General features: G+C 43.4%; 1 protein-coding gene across 3 annotated transcripts in view; it reads right to left on the bottom strand.

Annotated features, from left to right (window-relative positions):
• SNAP23 (synaptosome associated protein 23) overlaps positions 1 to 14966 on the bottom strand; it is a 20223-nt gene extending 5257 nt beyond the window's left edge. Inside the window, exons 1-5 of one of the 3 annotated variants that reach the window (XM_018560058.1) lie at positions 14849 to 14966; positions 12589 to 12630; positions 10576 to 10624; positions 7170 to 7287; positions 298 to 441 (exon numbers count right to left, since the gene is read on the bottom strand). In XM_018560058.1, coding sequence (XP_018415560.1) covers positions 298 to 441; positions 7170 to 7287; positions 10576 to 10624; positions 12589 to 12630; positions 14849 to 14905 — 410 coding nt within the window. In that variant the 5' untranslated portion in view covers positions 14906 to 14966. The remainder of the gene's footprint in view (positions 1 to 297; positions 442 to 7169; positions 7288 to 10575; positions 10625 to 12588; positions 12631 to 14848) is intronic. The other 2 variants (XM_018560059.1, XM_018560060.1) reach the window with 2 other exon arrangements.
• Positions 14967 to 15172: the final 206 nt, after the last annotated feature.

Here is a 15172-nt window from a genome sequence, read left to right as displayed (position 1 = left end):
GGACACGAGGAAGGAGAGAGAGAGGATACAGGGACACGAGGCAGGAGAGAGAGGATACAGGGACACGAGGCAGGAGAGAGAGGGGGGGGATGAGAGTGTGAGAAGGGGGGGACACAGACGAGAGAGAGTGTGAGAAGGGGTAGACACAAGGACAACAGAGAGAGGAAAAAAAAAAAAAAAGAGACAGATAAAGACACAAAAGAAAAGGAGAGGGAGAGACACACGACACTGAGAAAGACACACAAATGAGACAGAGACACACACACACAAACAGTGGAAATGTTGGGTAGACATTACCTCTTTATGTATGGGCCGCTCTGCCCCGGGGCCCTCTGCTGCTGTCCGTTGAGCTGTCGTGGCTGTTTAGAAACAACGTCTTCATCACTATCCCTGTTCCCCCACGCCTTCTTATACACCTCTCCAAATTCAAAACTCTTTGATCTGCGACAAAGCAACAAAAAGGTTGTAAAAGCCACTGAAAAGGGAGAAACCAAGAAACAGCATGACACAAGATGGTGCAACTAAAACTAAAAGACACAACCTTAAGAACTTTATGAGCCACATACGAAACCTGAAAGCCATAGAGCTTTACGTATTCGAATAATGCAAAACTTATTTCCCAGCTGCATGTAATCTCATATCGGTTGTTTCAATGTTCCCTAGTTTTAACCCCTTATTACACATAAAGGCGAGGGACAGACAATGTTTTTTTTAAACCACTAGCCCACACATAAGCTCATCCACATCAGGTTGATTATTTTTCGCATCTTAAAAAAGATCCAGATTTAAGTTGAATCTTCTCATAGGGTAAAGGCGCACACTAGAGAGCTATCCCACATGTCAGCGGTGAGAACCCACAATGCCTTGGATGCTATGATCAGACCAACACAAGAAGGTCCAGAGCTGATTGTTCTGTGCAGCAGAATTTGAGAAATGAAACCTTGGACAGACCTCAGTGTGATCAGCCTGTTACATACTATAGCAGCATTCAATATCTTTCTACCATCAAGTGATGAGGCAAAGTCACTGATATGGTGTATTCTCACTAAAAGGAAAAAAACGTGAAGTCAGTAAGGTTTCATTGTCACCGGCCTAGAACAAGCATGGAAATCAGGAGTTCAGACCATTATATGGCTTCACTATCTCCAGGTTCACCTCACCGCTCCCTATCAATGATTTGGAAAGGACTGAAGCCTCAGCCAGCCAGACAACTAGCATTTTTAGGAGGTCAGTAATGGCGGACCCCATATTTCTCTCATTGCAGGTTTTCTTTAACAAGCTCTGCCTTGCAATGCTCGTCTCCACTTCAGCACTAACTAGTCAGTATGCTGGCCATACACTGGTCCAATATCGGTAAAGAGTCTTGCTGACCACAATTCGACCAGTGTGTGGCCCATTTGACTTTTGTCCAAAGAGCCGTTCTGAAAATTCTCAGCCGAACAGTAACTGCAGGCATTCAGATGTAGTCACTCTCGGGGTATTCGGACAGCAGTGCACCCTACAACAGCCCAGTGGGGGGGGGCTTTCCCATCCACACGAAGAAAAAAAAAGCAATATTTATCACTGTATATGCAGCCAGACTGTATTAAAGTAATAAATCAAAAGGGTTTCAATTGGGATTTAAGACACATTTTCTCCTGACACTTTCTAATGTGGTATATAGAAGGCTGTGCATGGATAGCCAATATATGGTTATATAGAAAAAAATGTTCTCTTTGCTGTCTGTCCATAGCGACCATTCAACATGGGAAGGAAAATAAACGGCTCGGACACAATTCTATAAAAGCTTTAACACTTTTTGATATTAGGGCTTATATACAAAAAATCCTCAATGAGAAGGATCAGATTTTCATGAGCCTGTGCATGTGGATTTATCCCATCTGCAGGATTTCCTACAATTTATGAATCGTGATCCTTGAGATTGCACAAATAAAAGTAATGAATCTGTAATTCATATAAATAATGGCTATTCAAAATGGCTTTCACACAGTGAAAGGTTGGGGACCTCTGACCCAGGGGGGGTATAAGCATGCAGGCCAGCTTCTCATAGCTGGGTAACCACAGACTGACATTTTCACACCAACCTGAGACGGTACTTCAGCCTCCTAAGACATCTTCTGGTTAGGAAGCAGAATGGAGAGATGAGGAAAAAAAGACTAGTAAAGTAATCATGACAAATGATTTTTGGAGCACTGCAGCCTGGTATTAAATGATTTGTTAGCCAGTTTTCTTTATAAAGAAACTTAAAAAAACAGATTGAAATGGAACTATGCCGTCATGCTTAAAACATTCTTTACACTGAACATCTAACTGCTACACAAGCAATGTTCAATCTAATGTGACTAAAAATGACCCATTTCAATCTACAGCCAGTTACAGTATTCTGAAAAGGACAGAAAATGCAAACGTTTCCGATTAGCTCACTGTCCTGCTCAATAGTCTTTATTAGAACACCAAGATTGGTCAGGTGATGATGACAGGCAGACCCTCCCACTAAGCACTCAGGAAGAAGTGACTGGAATGCATTTGTCAGTATTCACAGAGTAGAGACAATCAGGGCTCTGAAATTACATTTGCTAAAATTCTTGCAATATACATAACGGACTGAAAGGATTAAAACAGTAATATGGATGCAGCGGACCAAGGGCCATTTCAAATTGCGATAGCCAATAGCAGGCTGGCTTATTGTGCTCTCCCACTGAGCAGAGGCGCGGACCTAAAGGTGCCCATACATTGCTCGATTCTCGTACGAGAATCGGGCGAAATCCCGCGATCGTACGAGAATCGAGCAGTGTGAACTAAGACGTGCGACCGTTTCTACTGTACGCAATTGGAAGATTCTACTGTACGGTCGCACGTCTTTTGTCGAGCCAACATGTTCGAAAACCCGCCGAGAATCGTACGATTGTCGGCAGGTTTCTAGCCTGCTCGCCCGATAGCTGCGGAACGGGCCGGTGTGCGCACGCGCACACTGCCCGTTCTGCATTGCCGTCATCGGAAGCCCGCCCCTCAGCGGGGCGGGCTTTCGATGATCGCAAGTACGATCTGCCCGTCCAAGGTGGGCAGATCGTACGGGCTTTCAAGAAGCATACGATCATTGCAAGACAAAATTCTTGCGATGGTCGTAAGGTGTATGGGCACCTTAAGAGAGAAAATTCTCTCTCAGGTCCGCTTCTCTGCTCAGTGGGTGGGGTTTAAATAGCCAGCCTGCTATTGGCTATTGCAATTTGTTACTATTAACTCTCAAGCAACCAGAAACTACAGTTATGCGGCACCTACCCATCCCCTTGCTTGCCAAATAACAGGGAATTTACTGTATACAGTATATACACACACACACATATATTCTTTAAAAATAAAAGAAGGTTCAGCTACGGCAAACATGCTTATAGTTAAAGTGACATTAAAGTCACATTTCCTCCCCCCAATGATGCTTTAAGGACTTACCTTAAATGATGCCTCTTTATCCGATCATCTGCTTCTTCTTTCTAGTAGTTCTTAGGAGTCCCTCCAGCGCTGGTGCCGGTCTGTGATCCAGTGCAGACTCCACGGGTCCCACTGTCTGTCCGCGTGCACGCTGCTGGCTGCGGCCTGCATTGACTCACCCTGTGTCTCTTCTCTTCTCCCCGCCGAAGTTCTCTACTGCACATGCGCCCGCCCCAAGATCCTTCACAGCCTGTCATATATTGTGGGTATTCCTAGGTAAACTGAGCCAGGAGCCCCGATGCTGGGCTTATCTAAACACATTTTCTGAAGTTGCAACCAACTGGGACAAAGCCGTCCTCTTCCAGGGCTCTGTGCGTTCATGAAAGGGATGGGCATTTTGTGATGTTAAATGTCTGTATTAGATGTAGCTTGGCTTGTCCCTGGCCAGGGTACCTCTGATCCATACACCAAACATTACAAGCAATCCGTCACATGCTGCTGGAAAAAGGAAGCATTGCTGGCACTACAATAGTGTTGGACATGCATTTGGTAATCTCACCAGTAGGGTCCATTTGTGTAACAGCGTGGTTCTGTTAATTCAAATAAAGATCTACAACACTTTGCCTTTACTTTAGCCACTTAAGGACCTAGGTCAGAGGTCCTGAAAGCCCAGCTGTAGCTTTATTTCCGAATGTTGCTGTGTGAGGGTATATCAAAACACACCATTTGTTTTTTTTCAGTAAAAAGTGCTCCAAGCTAATGCTTAGCAACCTTTTCCCTGCATCATGCAAGAGACCCAGACAACTGTGGCCTGTGTGAGAACAGCACTTAAGATCTCAGCATTCTCACATGCCCCCTGTAGAATCACAAGTGCTGTGCCTCAATCAACACTGCTCACACTCCCTGAGCAACACTGTTAATTGGAGCATTATGGCGGGGGTATGTGGGAGCTCAGAGATCCGGACCACAGAGCACAGCAGTCGAGGTTCCATCATGATCCCTGGGAAGGGCTACTAAGCATTTTGTTTGGAGCACTTTGCTAGAAAAAAAAACCAATGAACAGTATGTTTTTATGCACTTTATAGCAACATTAAAAACTGAAGCTACAACTGATCTTCAAATGTTTTTAGAATTACAGACCCTCAATGAATTGCCCAATATGTGCCCACGCCCCCTTCATCAGACTCAAAATAAAAACCCACCAGGTACTGGTATAGTTTCAAAATATGCTAATAGCTTGGTTTTATTTTATATATGGATAGCTAGAAACCCACCAGCTAATAGAAAACCATAAGGATTTTATTAATATAAAATTGCATAACAAAAATATACAAGATAGTTAGAGTTATAAGATTTCTGCTGTTGGAATTAAGGCAGTTACTGGCAATACATATAATCTGACACATCACATTGATTGCTCCACATTTTCGGTTCAATAATACAGAGAATATTGTTTCAGCTAGCACTGAACATTCAGAGATCCTGTACTAAAACCCCGTCATTTGGTTCCCATACCCCAAATGGAATAGATACCACCTGTTAAGAACTCCTGGCCTAGGATGCAACTTGTGTATTCTTGAGTAATCATCTGCTGGGCAAGTGCACACAAACAGTGGTCAGGACAAAATTTCATTACATTCAATCATAAAATAAGTCAGCAACTCCAAAATGTCAATTCCACAAATGCAGCAATGAAGATTTTAGTTTATAAACTGAATTCATTTTAATAAACCAACTAAAAAGAGAGCTCTGAGGATCTGGGCATATGGTTAAAGGGTTATTAAACCCTCAGCGTGTTTTTGCATATATCTACTGCTAGCAAGCAGTAGATATATGCAACAACATTAAAAAAACACTTTTAAAAAGGGTTAAAACGTACCTGTGTCTTCGTCGCGTGCTCCCGTCCGAACATGAGTGTTAGGCGGCCACAAAGGATCTTGGGGCGGGCGCATGCGCACTTCAAATGTTCAGCCGGGAGACGAGGAGAGATACAAGGTAAGTCTATGGAGCAGTGTGCACCCGCACAGACACTGTGGGACATGAGAGAAGAGGAGGACAGAGGAGTCAGCGCTGGATTGGAGACCCGCACCAGCGCTGGTGGGACAGCTGAAAAGGGCAGTAAAGAAGAAGATGATCGAATAAAGAGACATCATTTAAGGCAAGTCCCTATAGCAGGATTGGGAAGGGGAAAAAAACATTTCTGACTAATGTCCCGTTAACTTTTGAAAAAGTAGCCATATGTGGATGGTTGGAAAAACACACAAAAACAAAAAAGTTACGCAGGTTAATGAGCAATCAGCAAATACCAGTATACCAGAAATGTGCAGTCAAGATGATCCGGACTATTATTACAAAGATAAACTCAAGGCACACAGCTAATACAAATACAATAGACTCTTTATCTGCCAAAATATTTGAAATTCTGCTCACACTATTTGTAATCCCGGCACTTGGCCATACAGCATATCTAGGTTGGTGACCTCACTTTTTTCTTTCAATTAAGTAATACATCTTGGTCACCAACCTACCACCAACCTGCTAAAAATGAAGGAGGAGCAGCTCTGGTGAGGTTAGACCTCTGCTCTCCCCTCTTGTGACAGAAGGGAGACTGTAGCGTACAATGCTCTATAAACAGTATATCTTGCTGCACTCCTTACCGCCAAAAAAAAAACTGGGTGGGTGCTTGTAGTGACCACGGAGGGCACCGTGTATATCATAGAAAAAGGAAATAATGTCACCAGCACACCATTTTTGTAAATCCCTGATCCATTTTAATGGCACATTGCCATCCAATACGAGCCTTAGATTTTAGAATGTAAATCCTGTGCGCATATGCTGGAGTTGCATCTTCACAGGCAATCCAATGGTTGGACAGGACAATGGGGGACCCGGATATTGCCATCCAATCTGAGCCTGATGAAGGGGACCCCTTGCGGCCCCGAAAGCGCTTGTATTGGATGGAAAGGTGCCATTAAAATGGATCATTGATTTACAAAAATGGTGTGCTGGTGACATTATTTCCTTTTTCTGTAGTGTACAATGAACTGGAACATGTTTGAGCAAGGACATTCTCTCTCCCAGTGCCCTACTGAGCAGGGGACGACAGGAGGCCAATATCAAATCAGATTAAAATACTTGTATGTAAAAATATGCTTATTTTTAATGAATGTTCTTCCTCTGGGAGGATGTAGCCGTACGCTGTCATACGCGCACATGAACAGCACATCCGAGCGGGTCTAGGTGTCCATGCTCAGATGCAGACAGGACCATCCCAGCTGCGTCCGAGTAAAGACACCAGGACCCGCACGGATGTGCAGCTCGGTTGTGCGTACGGCCGCATCCTCCCATAGGGAAGAACCGGCTGCTACATGCAGCACCTGTCCCTCCTGGGAATGGCCTGATACAGGCGTGCACGCCGTGTGGACCTGTACGCCCTGAGTTACCACAGTGTGAATGAGGCCAAAGTCTTTAGTGATTGATTATAAAGACTTAAAAAAACTGTGCGGGTAGTGGTAGCATATTAGACTTGCTCATCTTCTGAGCAATGAGTTTATTCATTTTTAATTTGTAATATTTAGCTATACTGCCAAAACATAGTCCTGGGATATTTTTTACAAACTTACATTTTGTTTCCCCTAACAGTGAAGCCATTCTGTAAATTGTAAGTTGTAACTGTTAAACAAAAACCTCTTGGAAGAGCAGATTAAAACACACAGAATAGAAAAGGAAAAGAAAGGATGTACCTCTTCCCAGGACAGATACAGAGGCCACAGCACTTGTTCAGCTCTGTAAGGTTCTTATCTGCCTCTCGCATGTCTTTGTTGATCTGGTCCAGTCCCTCCTCAACCCTCTTCAGTTGTTCTGTATATTACACAAGAAGAGTTCTGTTAGAAGAAAGTTTTACTTAGGAAGTCCAATAACAACCAGAGATCATCTTTCACTAATCTGACTCCAGAATGGCTATTATGGGTACTGCATGCTACATATCACTGATGCCCTTTGCAGTGCCCTAAATAAACCCATGAGACGTTGCTTTGCTGAGAATAAAGCAAATGAGCAAATCATTTATAACTGTTCTCAGTACTAAAAGAAATTCAGAGGCTTATATTTCTCAGAAGGGAAAGTAAGCAATGGCAGCCTCCATGTTTCCTAAAAACATCTTTCCATTAAAGAATGATTACATTGAAATCGATAATCACCAGTAAAGCGGAATTAAACCTAAAAAATCCAAACACTGCTAAAAATTAAAGTTGTGGGCAGAATAGACACACCAAGTCTCTTCTGCTACAAACAGCTGCTCCTAACTTCTACCAGTTGTACTTTCCTGTGTTCTACATGGTGCATGTATGCACCATCCAATGTACTACCCGGGTCCTTCCCAGCCTTTGCAGTGTGCTGGGCATCGAGTTGGGTGCAGAGGACAATGTACATCCTGTGCGCATTTGCAGGAGTTGCATCTTCACAGGCAATCCAATGGTTGGGCAATCCAATGGTTGGACAGGACAATGGGGGACCCGGAAGAAGCAGTGGAATATACGGCAGGCAGCAGCGGTGGTGGATGGAGTGGCACTGACAGAGCAGATCGGTCCACACTGGAGGAGAGCACACTTGTCAGGTAAGTGTGCCATTATGTGCTTTGCATACCTGCATATGGCAAGAGCCCACCAGGCAGAGCAGATTTACTTCCGCTTGAAAAAGGAACTTCATCCAAAACTTTTTGTTGCCCTTTTGTATAGAGCGGTCAGGTATTTGCTGCAGTCTCTCTCCATTTCAGAATATTTCCCACTACTTATAAAAGACCAAACGGTTCCCACTAATCAATGTCATTAAAGAGTCCCGTTAGAACACGTTTGTTTAATCCATGGTCAAAAAAAGCCAAACCCTTTGTATTTCCCACTACTTCCAGTCCCTGTAACTATGCTCTTAAGGACAGAAGTGAAAATCTCAGAAAAACGAAGAGCAGTAAAAAACAGATGGAAGTATACGGACCCATTTACACTTATGAGTTGCAGGAACGCATGGCAATGTGCCAAAAGAAATGGCACCGCAGTGCACTAAAGCAGCAGAAGGCAACACTCCTACACTGCAGCGCATCACAACGCACATGCTATGTGTTGTGGTGAGCTGGGTTAGAAAAAGAAAAGGGTCATGTTTCATTTTGGCTGCATTGTGGTGCATTGGCAGCCGAGTCAAAACAAATGGGCTAGCTTAGCGCAATATATAATTAGAGTTACAGACTGGACATTAACACACTGCATCACTAAAGCATGCATGGGCCCCAACCCGTCTTCACTCTATCGAAAATTAAGTTTGGGATGGATGGAGCTACACTTTAAGTCTATTCCCGCTGCAGGAGTGCTAATGTTTCACACCTTACACAGCCAAGAAATCTCCAGAAATCTTATTTTTTTCATATGTGAAACCCCCACCTCCCCATAGCTGGTGCAATTTTATCCAAGCCCTTAAAAATGCAAAATGGAAGCTCTAACTATAAATAAAATGTTGTACTTCACACTTCCTCAAAGTGCAGCAATATATATCATATAGAAACCTCAATTCATTCTAATAATAGCACAGCACATGGTGTCAACAAAAAACTATTTTTTACATTTCGCTTTTCGTATTTAGGAGAATATCACAAGACCATATGTTACACATTCAGTGTATAAATCATATATATAAAAATCTGACAATGTTCTTTTCATAATTTCAAAGTATTTCAAGCAGATGTTAACACAAAACAGTAAAATTTAATATGATCTTCAATATGACAAATCATTTCAAAAGTCATGTTTTGTTTTGAGCTGCAGCTTTCATTAAATTAACTGGTAACCCCGCCATATAGGTTCTTGTTAAAGAACTTTCTGTTATGGGGTGACAACACTTTCCTCCTATCCCCCTACTTCTATGTCATTGTTGTTCCCCCGTTACATGTATTAAAAGGCAGCCATGCTGACATTTCTTGTGCAGGCTTGTTCCACCATTGTCACCAAATCCGCCCTGAGCAATGACGTGTAGCTACCGCTGGAGGACAAGCATATAGACAGAAAGCAGCTGCAGAGGATCAGCACTGAGATGCAACAAAGGATTAAAATACGATGAAAGCCAGAATGTTATGAAGAAAAAAAAACAGCAATTTTAGTGATAGGCGGCGCTTTAGCAAACTAGATAAATTCCAGTTAGCGTTTACATCTACTTTAATGCCAAAACTTAAATAAAACCAAAAAGTAGAAGTGCACCGAAATAGAAATGTAAAAACCGAAACCGAAATAGAAAAAATTGTCAGGCCGAATAAACACTCAGCGATCACTGATCGCTCAGTGTATGTAGCCTGCTCTCCTCTCTGACACGCTGTCACAGGAGGCTGAGTGAGCAGTGCAGGGAGAAGAGCTCAGCCTCCTGTGACAGCGCTGTCTCCGCCCCCACACCGCTCTGCCGCACTGTGATAGGCGGCCGAGCGGTGTGGGAGGAGAGACACCGGCCGCTCACAGCGCTCTTGTCCCGCAGCGCTCGGCTGGCTGTCACTTTCTCTCCTCCCCGGTGAGACACAGAGCAGTGCCCAGCGGGGAGGAAAGAAATCGCGGATGCGCTGATGTATCGGCAGGAAAATGGCCCTGTCGGCATTTAGCCAAAAGTACCCTTTTCGGCCGATATGTTTCGGCGGCCGATATATATATCAGTGCATCCCTACCAAAAAGGGTATAAAAGTCCAACTCAACCCTCCCTACTACTGTAATGCAACCAGGCAGCATACACTAAAATGCTTCAGCAAGGGTTAAAATACCTGTGCTACCAACACATAGGAAAGTTGGACCGTTGCTCTCTCATGCAAAGCAGTGGCCCGGTCTGGCTGCTTAGGAAGCAAGAGCACTGTTGGGCAATTATGTAGGAGGGTGTGTGTTTGGGGCAGAGGGAAAGGTGGTGGTGCTGGTGGTGTTGCAGCAGTCTGATTATGTACTGGCAGCACACTGGCAACAGGGTATTCTACCCCACGGCCGTAAAGTAAAAAACAAAGTAAACAATTTCCGGATTTCCTATTGTATAGGACTGAATATTGGGAGTGTGTGCTTGCTCTCTTCATATAGCCAGACAGAAATGTATTTGTCTACAATGTGTTTTTATCTGTATTGGGGTCCTTCTTGTCCTCACCTCCTTGCTCATCCAACATGGTTATCGTCTTCACCCCGGTATCTTGACTCTAGAATAGAGAGATTTGGAGAAAAAAAACAGAATGTGAACGGCTAGTTTTGTTTCCTGACAGCCAAGTAGAGCATCCACATCTTATATCTAACTACAAGTTTATACTATTAAAGTGGACCTGAACTCAAAAAGTGAAATTTGCCATGTTATAGGGAACATCTAGAAATGTTAATTGCCCCTAAACAGTAAAATCTACCTTTTGTATGGAATTTCTCCTGATAAATAGAGCGCTTCCTAGTATAAGTGGGGCCTGGGCACTCGATAGCTGGATATCGGCAGTGTGATCCAAGACACTGCTGCCTCTGACTGCTAGTCTCACGAGATTTTAAGTGAGATTTAGTGATGCGTCTTCTGTGCCACCCACCGTTCTTGCTGGAGGCTCTGACTTTTCCTCCACGAGGATGGCTGCCTCTACACAAAGACAGTGCAGAACAAGGCATGGGTAGTCAATGGGGAAAATCAGCTGCAGGGAGACCACAGCCAATACTGTTGACCAGTTCCTGCATTTATGGGCACAGCTTTAAGGCCCCGTTCACACCGAGCGGTTTGTCGCGCGATTATTGCCACGATGTCGCGCATATTTCCGCGCAATATCGCTCTATGTAGCTTGTCCAATGCATTTCAATGGAGCTGTTCACATCTCAATGTCGCCTGTAGCTCGTCGCTGTAGCTTGTCGCTCGTACATGACCCCTTTTTGCGCGGATGTCGCGCGATTTGGTGCCAAGAGACTCTATAGTGTTGTGCGAAATCGCACATTACCGGCGATATCGCGCTAAAAGGGTCACTTTTGCACTGCAAAATGGAAGGAAAGAATTATGTCACATCAAGATCACTGTTGATTGGTTACAGCCCAATGTAGCAGCGGCGAAGTCCCGCCCAAAAAACACTCTACGTCGCGCGATAAAATGTGCAATGTCGCGCAATGTAGCTCGAAATTGCGCAATATCTATGTCGCTCAGTGTGAATGGGGTGTTAGAGTTCAGTTCCACCTTAACTGACATGTGCAGCTTAAAGTTCAGTAAGGTCAGAATTATAAGGTTATCAGGTTATAAATGCTGAAGAGATATCCGTCCAACTTCCTGTTCTGGTGACAATTGCAACTAGACAAGAAGTCAAAGGGAAACTTCTGTAATAGGAAACCAGCAGTGATAAAAACCTGCTGATGTGTTATAGCTTAGCCATGAAGTCAGGGAAGACCAGGCTCCAGTAACAAAGTGACACTAAATCGGAGCAATCAGGCACTCTGTGACATCTGCCATTAGGCAAGACTTTTTCCCATATATAATAGAATGAAGTGTCTGGAAAAGTCTCAGCCCCCGACATAAACAGACATTTTTCAAATGTTAAAAGAAACCTCTCATACAGGGGAACTGAACTCCCGTGTTTCCATTACTGGCATCTATTAGAAGTCAGGAACGAGTTTGTAAAGTATGAATGTTAATTGATGTCAAGATCTCCATCTCCCCATTAACTGCCCCTGTGCTGCCTTAAATTATAGTAACGCTCAATCCTGAAATGGCAGCGCAGGGAGAGCTCCATTGTGGAAGGTCCCAGTTACACTTTAACAGAAACCGAGATGCTGCAATTGCTGGCTTCTTATTCTGCATATGGCACCTGCCTGGATGCCATGCTGATCCGCTGGCTTCCATTCTTCGAATCACTAACCCAGAACACATATTCAGATAAAGATTTCCACATTACAGATCTGCATACTTGCTTCAGGTCAGGTTAGTGACTCGGGAAATACTGAATCAATTGGGTCAGTGAAACAGCCAGGCAACTAGCCTTTTCAAAATGTCAGAATGGCAGCATGCCTATTTCTCTTATAAAGGTTTTGTTTACAAGACAATATGATATCTTTTTGTGACACAACTGACAGCAATTTGTCTTTTCTTCAGAGATAGAGATTGGAGACAGTTGTTGTCTGACTGAATCAATGACTAACAGGGTTATCATCTTACCTCCTCTGCCAGAGCCAGAATCCGACGTGTACTCTCCAGAGACTGAAAGAGAAAAAAAAAATTAAAATGGAACTTTACAGACAGGGAAGACCCGAGTAAATCAGTTAACATAACATACGTGTCAATGACATTGGATGTATTACTACGTGTCAATGACATTGGATGTATTACTATCAGATGGATAGCTTTGTAGGTTTTGGAAACGTCTCGCAGCTTGTGGTATAACTACACTCACGCCTGCGGTGCAGTGCGCTCCATTTTAAACATGTTTTATACTCCCATTTCATGCATTACCATTCATCCCTATGGAAGATAGGTTTTCCTGGAAAGATGTATCTGACCAGGTGTTTGGATCTCATTGTAACAGAATGCTAAAGTGTAAAAGAAGGCTTTAAAAAAGGAGAACTATGGGGTTAAGGCTTTTCCCCATAGTTCTCCTTAGGGTAACGGGAGGACACAAACTAGCGTCCTCCCGTCACCCTAAGCTCAGTATACCACGAGCTACTGCTCACGGTATACTAAGACGCCGCAGCTGAAGCGGATCCCGACAATTATGTCTCGATCCGCCCAGCTGCGTGACTGACAGCTGGCTCTGCCTATCTAGAGGCAGAGCCAGCTGTACCCGCCCCCTCCCCCATCCGATCCGCCAGTCAGCGCTGGCGGATCGGAGCGGGGTAGAGGGAATCCAGCCCCTTCCCTGTCACGGCAGAGAGCTGTGACAGGATCGAGAGGTGAGCGAACGCCGGTATGTGTTCGCTCACCTCCCGATCTACTGAGCCGACCTGTGACAGTCTCATTGTCACAGGTCGGCTAGAACTATGAGGTGAGTGAAAAGCACTCACCTCATAGTTCTCCTTTAATATAGGGATGCACTGATACCATTTTTTTTCAAGTACAAGTACTGATACATTTTTGGTTATGGTCATGTGACAGTTTTTCTAAAACAATACAGACTAATGATTTCAGGACAGTGGTGGAGCGCCAGAGCCAGGTCCCAGCTGCAACCCTGGTAGTTCTTGTGAAAATGCCATGTATCGGCAGTGGTATCTGAACATCCCTACTTTGATCACAATACACTATAAAGCTATATAAATGTCAAATATCTGATATTCTGTGCCGGGTTAGAGACACCACATAAGATCACCAGCGAATGGGGGAACATACCGGGGACTTGATGAAAGAAAATAGGTAATAAAGGATTTATGTCATACTTCTTATGCACTATGGGCCGATCAATACATTAACTTTAATTTACTAATTGGTAACAATTATTATGTGCCAACAATTTCAGCAAAGAGCAGATAATAACATAGGAAGACAGGCAGCCATCATCAGTGTGTCTTCCCTGATCATCATAAGCTAAATACAGCAATTATTATAGCAAACAACACATGTTACGGTCTAGTGAATTGGCCCTAATGTCACTATTCTTTAGGAACATCGCTGTTCTGAAATAGGAATGGTTCTGAAAATATAAGAGCCAGCTTTTTGTTACTGCATTTCTGGACATGTCCAGTCCCTTCTTCAGACACACCCCCATGGCAGGTAGGAATCGGACTCTGCCATTGACAGATGTGAAGAGCAGTGTACACAGTGGAAATATCATGCAACACACATGCATGTCCATATTATTTACCCTTACCGATATGCTGAGATTATTTCATATTCTGCTTATACATACATATATATATATATATATATTTGCTCTACTTCCTTTGCCACTGCAACCTGGGATGTTGGTCTCAACAGCAGGGCTCCTTTTACCAAATACGACCCCAAATCCCTCTATTAATTAAGCAAAAATCCAGTACAAAGCAACAAGACGCTAGCACATTTCAATTATGCACACCTTGCTCACAGCTACCATTAAGGCTTGCATAGCCGAAACGCATTAGTGTTTTGTTCCTGTGATGTACTGGATTTTTGCTTTTAATTAATAAAGAGGAATTATGGACAGCGCTAGGACTCCAGCACTTTCACATACTCCGTTTACACAATCTCTTTAATTCTTAGCAAGCTGCTAGAGGTTGCTTGTTAAGCTTTCAAACCTCTTCAAGATGCTAACTGCAGACTCATTCATTAAATAGGTGAATTATTACCGAAAGAAGGAGCTCTGCAACAAGCATGAACAACCTCGTTCGTGTAATGGCCAGGAGTTCATGTACTGTCCTTCCTCCATTCTTGTCAGATGCACTGTGGGAACTCTTGGAACTGGATGACATAGGGGGCATACAAGCACACAAACACACAAAACACATACCTCATCTGTAACCTGATTGCCTCGAATTTGGATGTCGTCTATTGACATTTCAGCCATGGTGACTCGGAGGTTTGTGCTGGTTATGTTTGGTAAAAATGGAAGAGCCTTCCTTCAAATGCTGTTTAAAAACAAAACAATATATTTAGAATAAAAGACCACTGTTATATGTTGCACTATGCTGTGTACTTTTTCCTGTATGTAATATTCCCATTTTTTTAAAACAACTAGCTTAACAGATCAGTTCACCCAAAACAGACATTACAGATTTTGGTGTGTGTTGGAGAGTTAAATGACTGTCCAGATTTTTCTATCTCTCAGGAACTC

Source organism: Nanorana parkeri, unplaced genomic scaffold (genome assembly GCF_000935625.1).
Source record: "Nanorana parkeri isolate BGI_ZX_2015 unplaced genomic scaffold, ASM93562v1 scaffold430, whole genome shotgun sequence".
Lineage (NCBI taxonomy): Eukaryota > Metazoa > Chordata > Amphibia > Anura > Dicroglossidae > Nanorana > Nanorana parkeri.
Note: the sequence above shows the minus strand (reverse complement) of the source record. Positions and strands in the feature narration are given on the sequence as shown.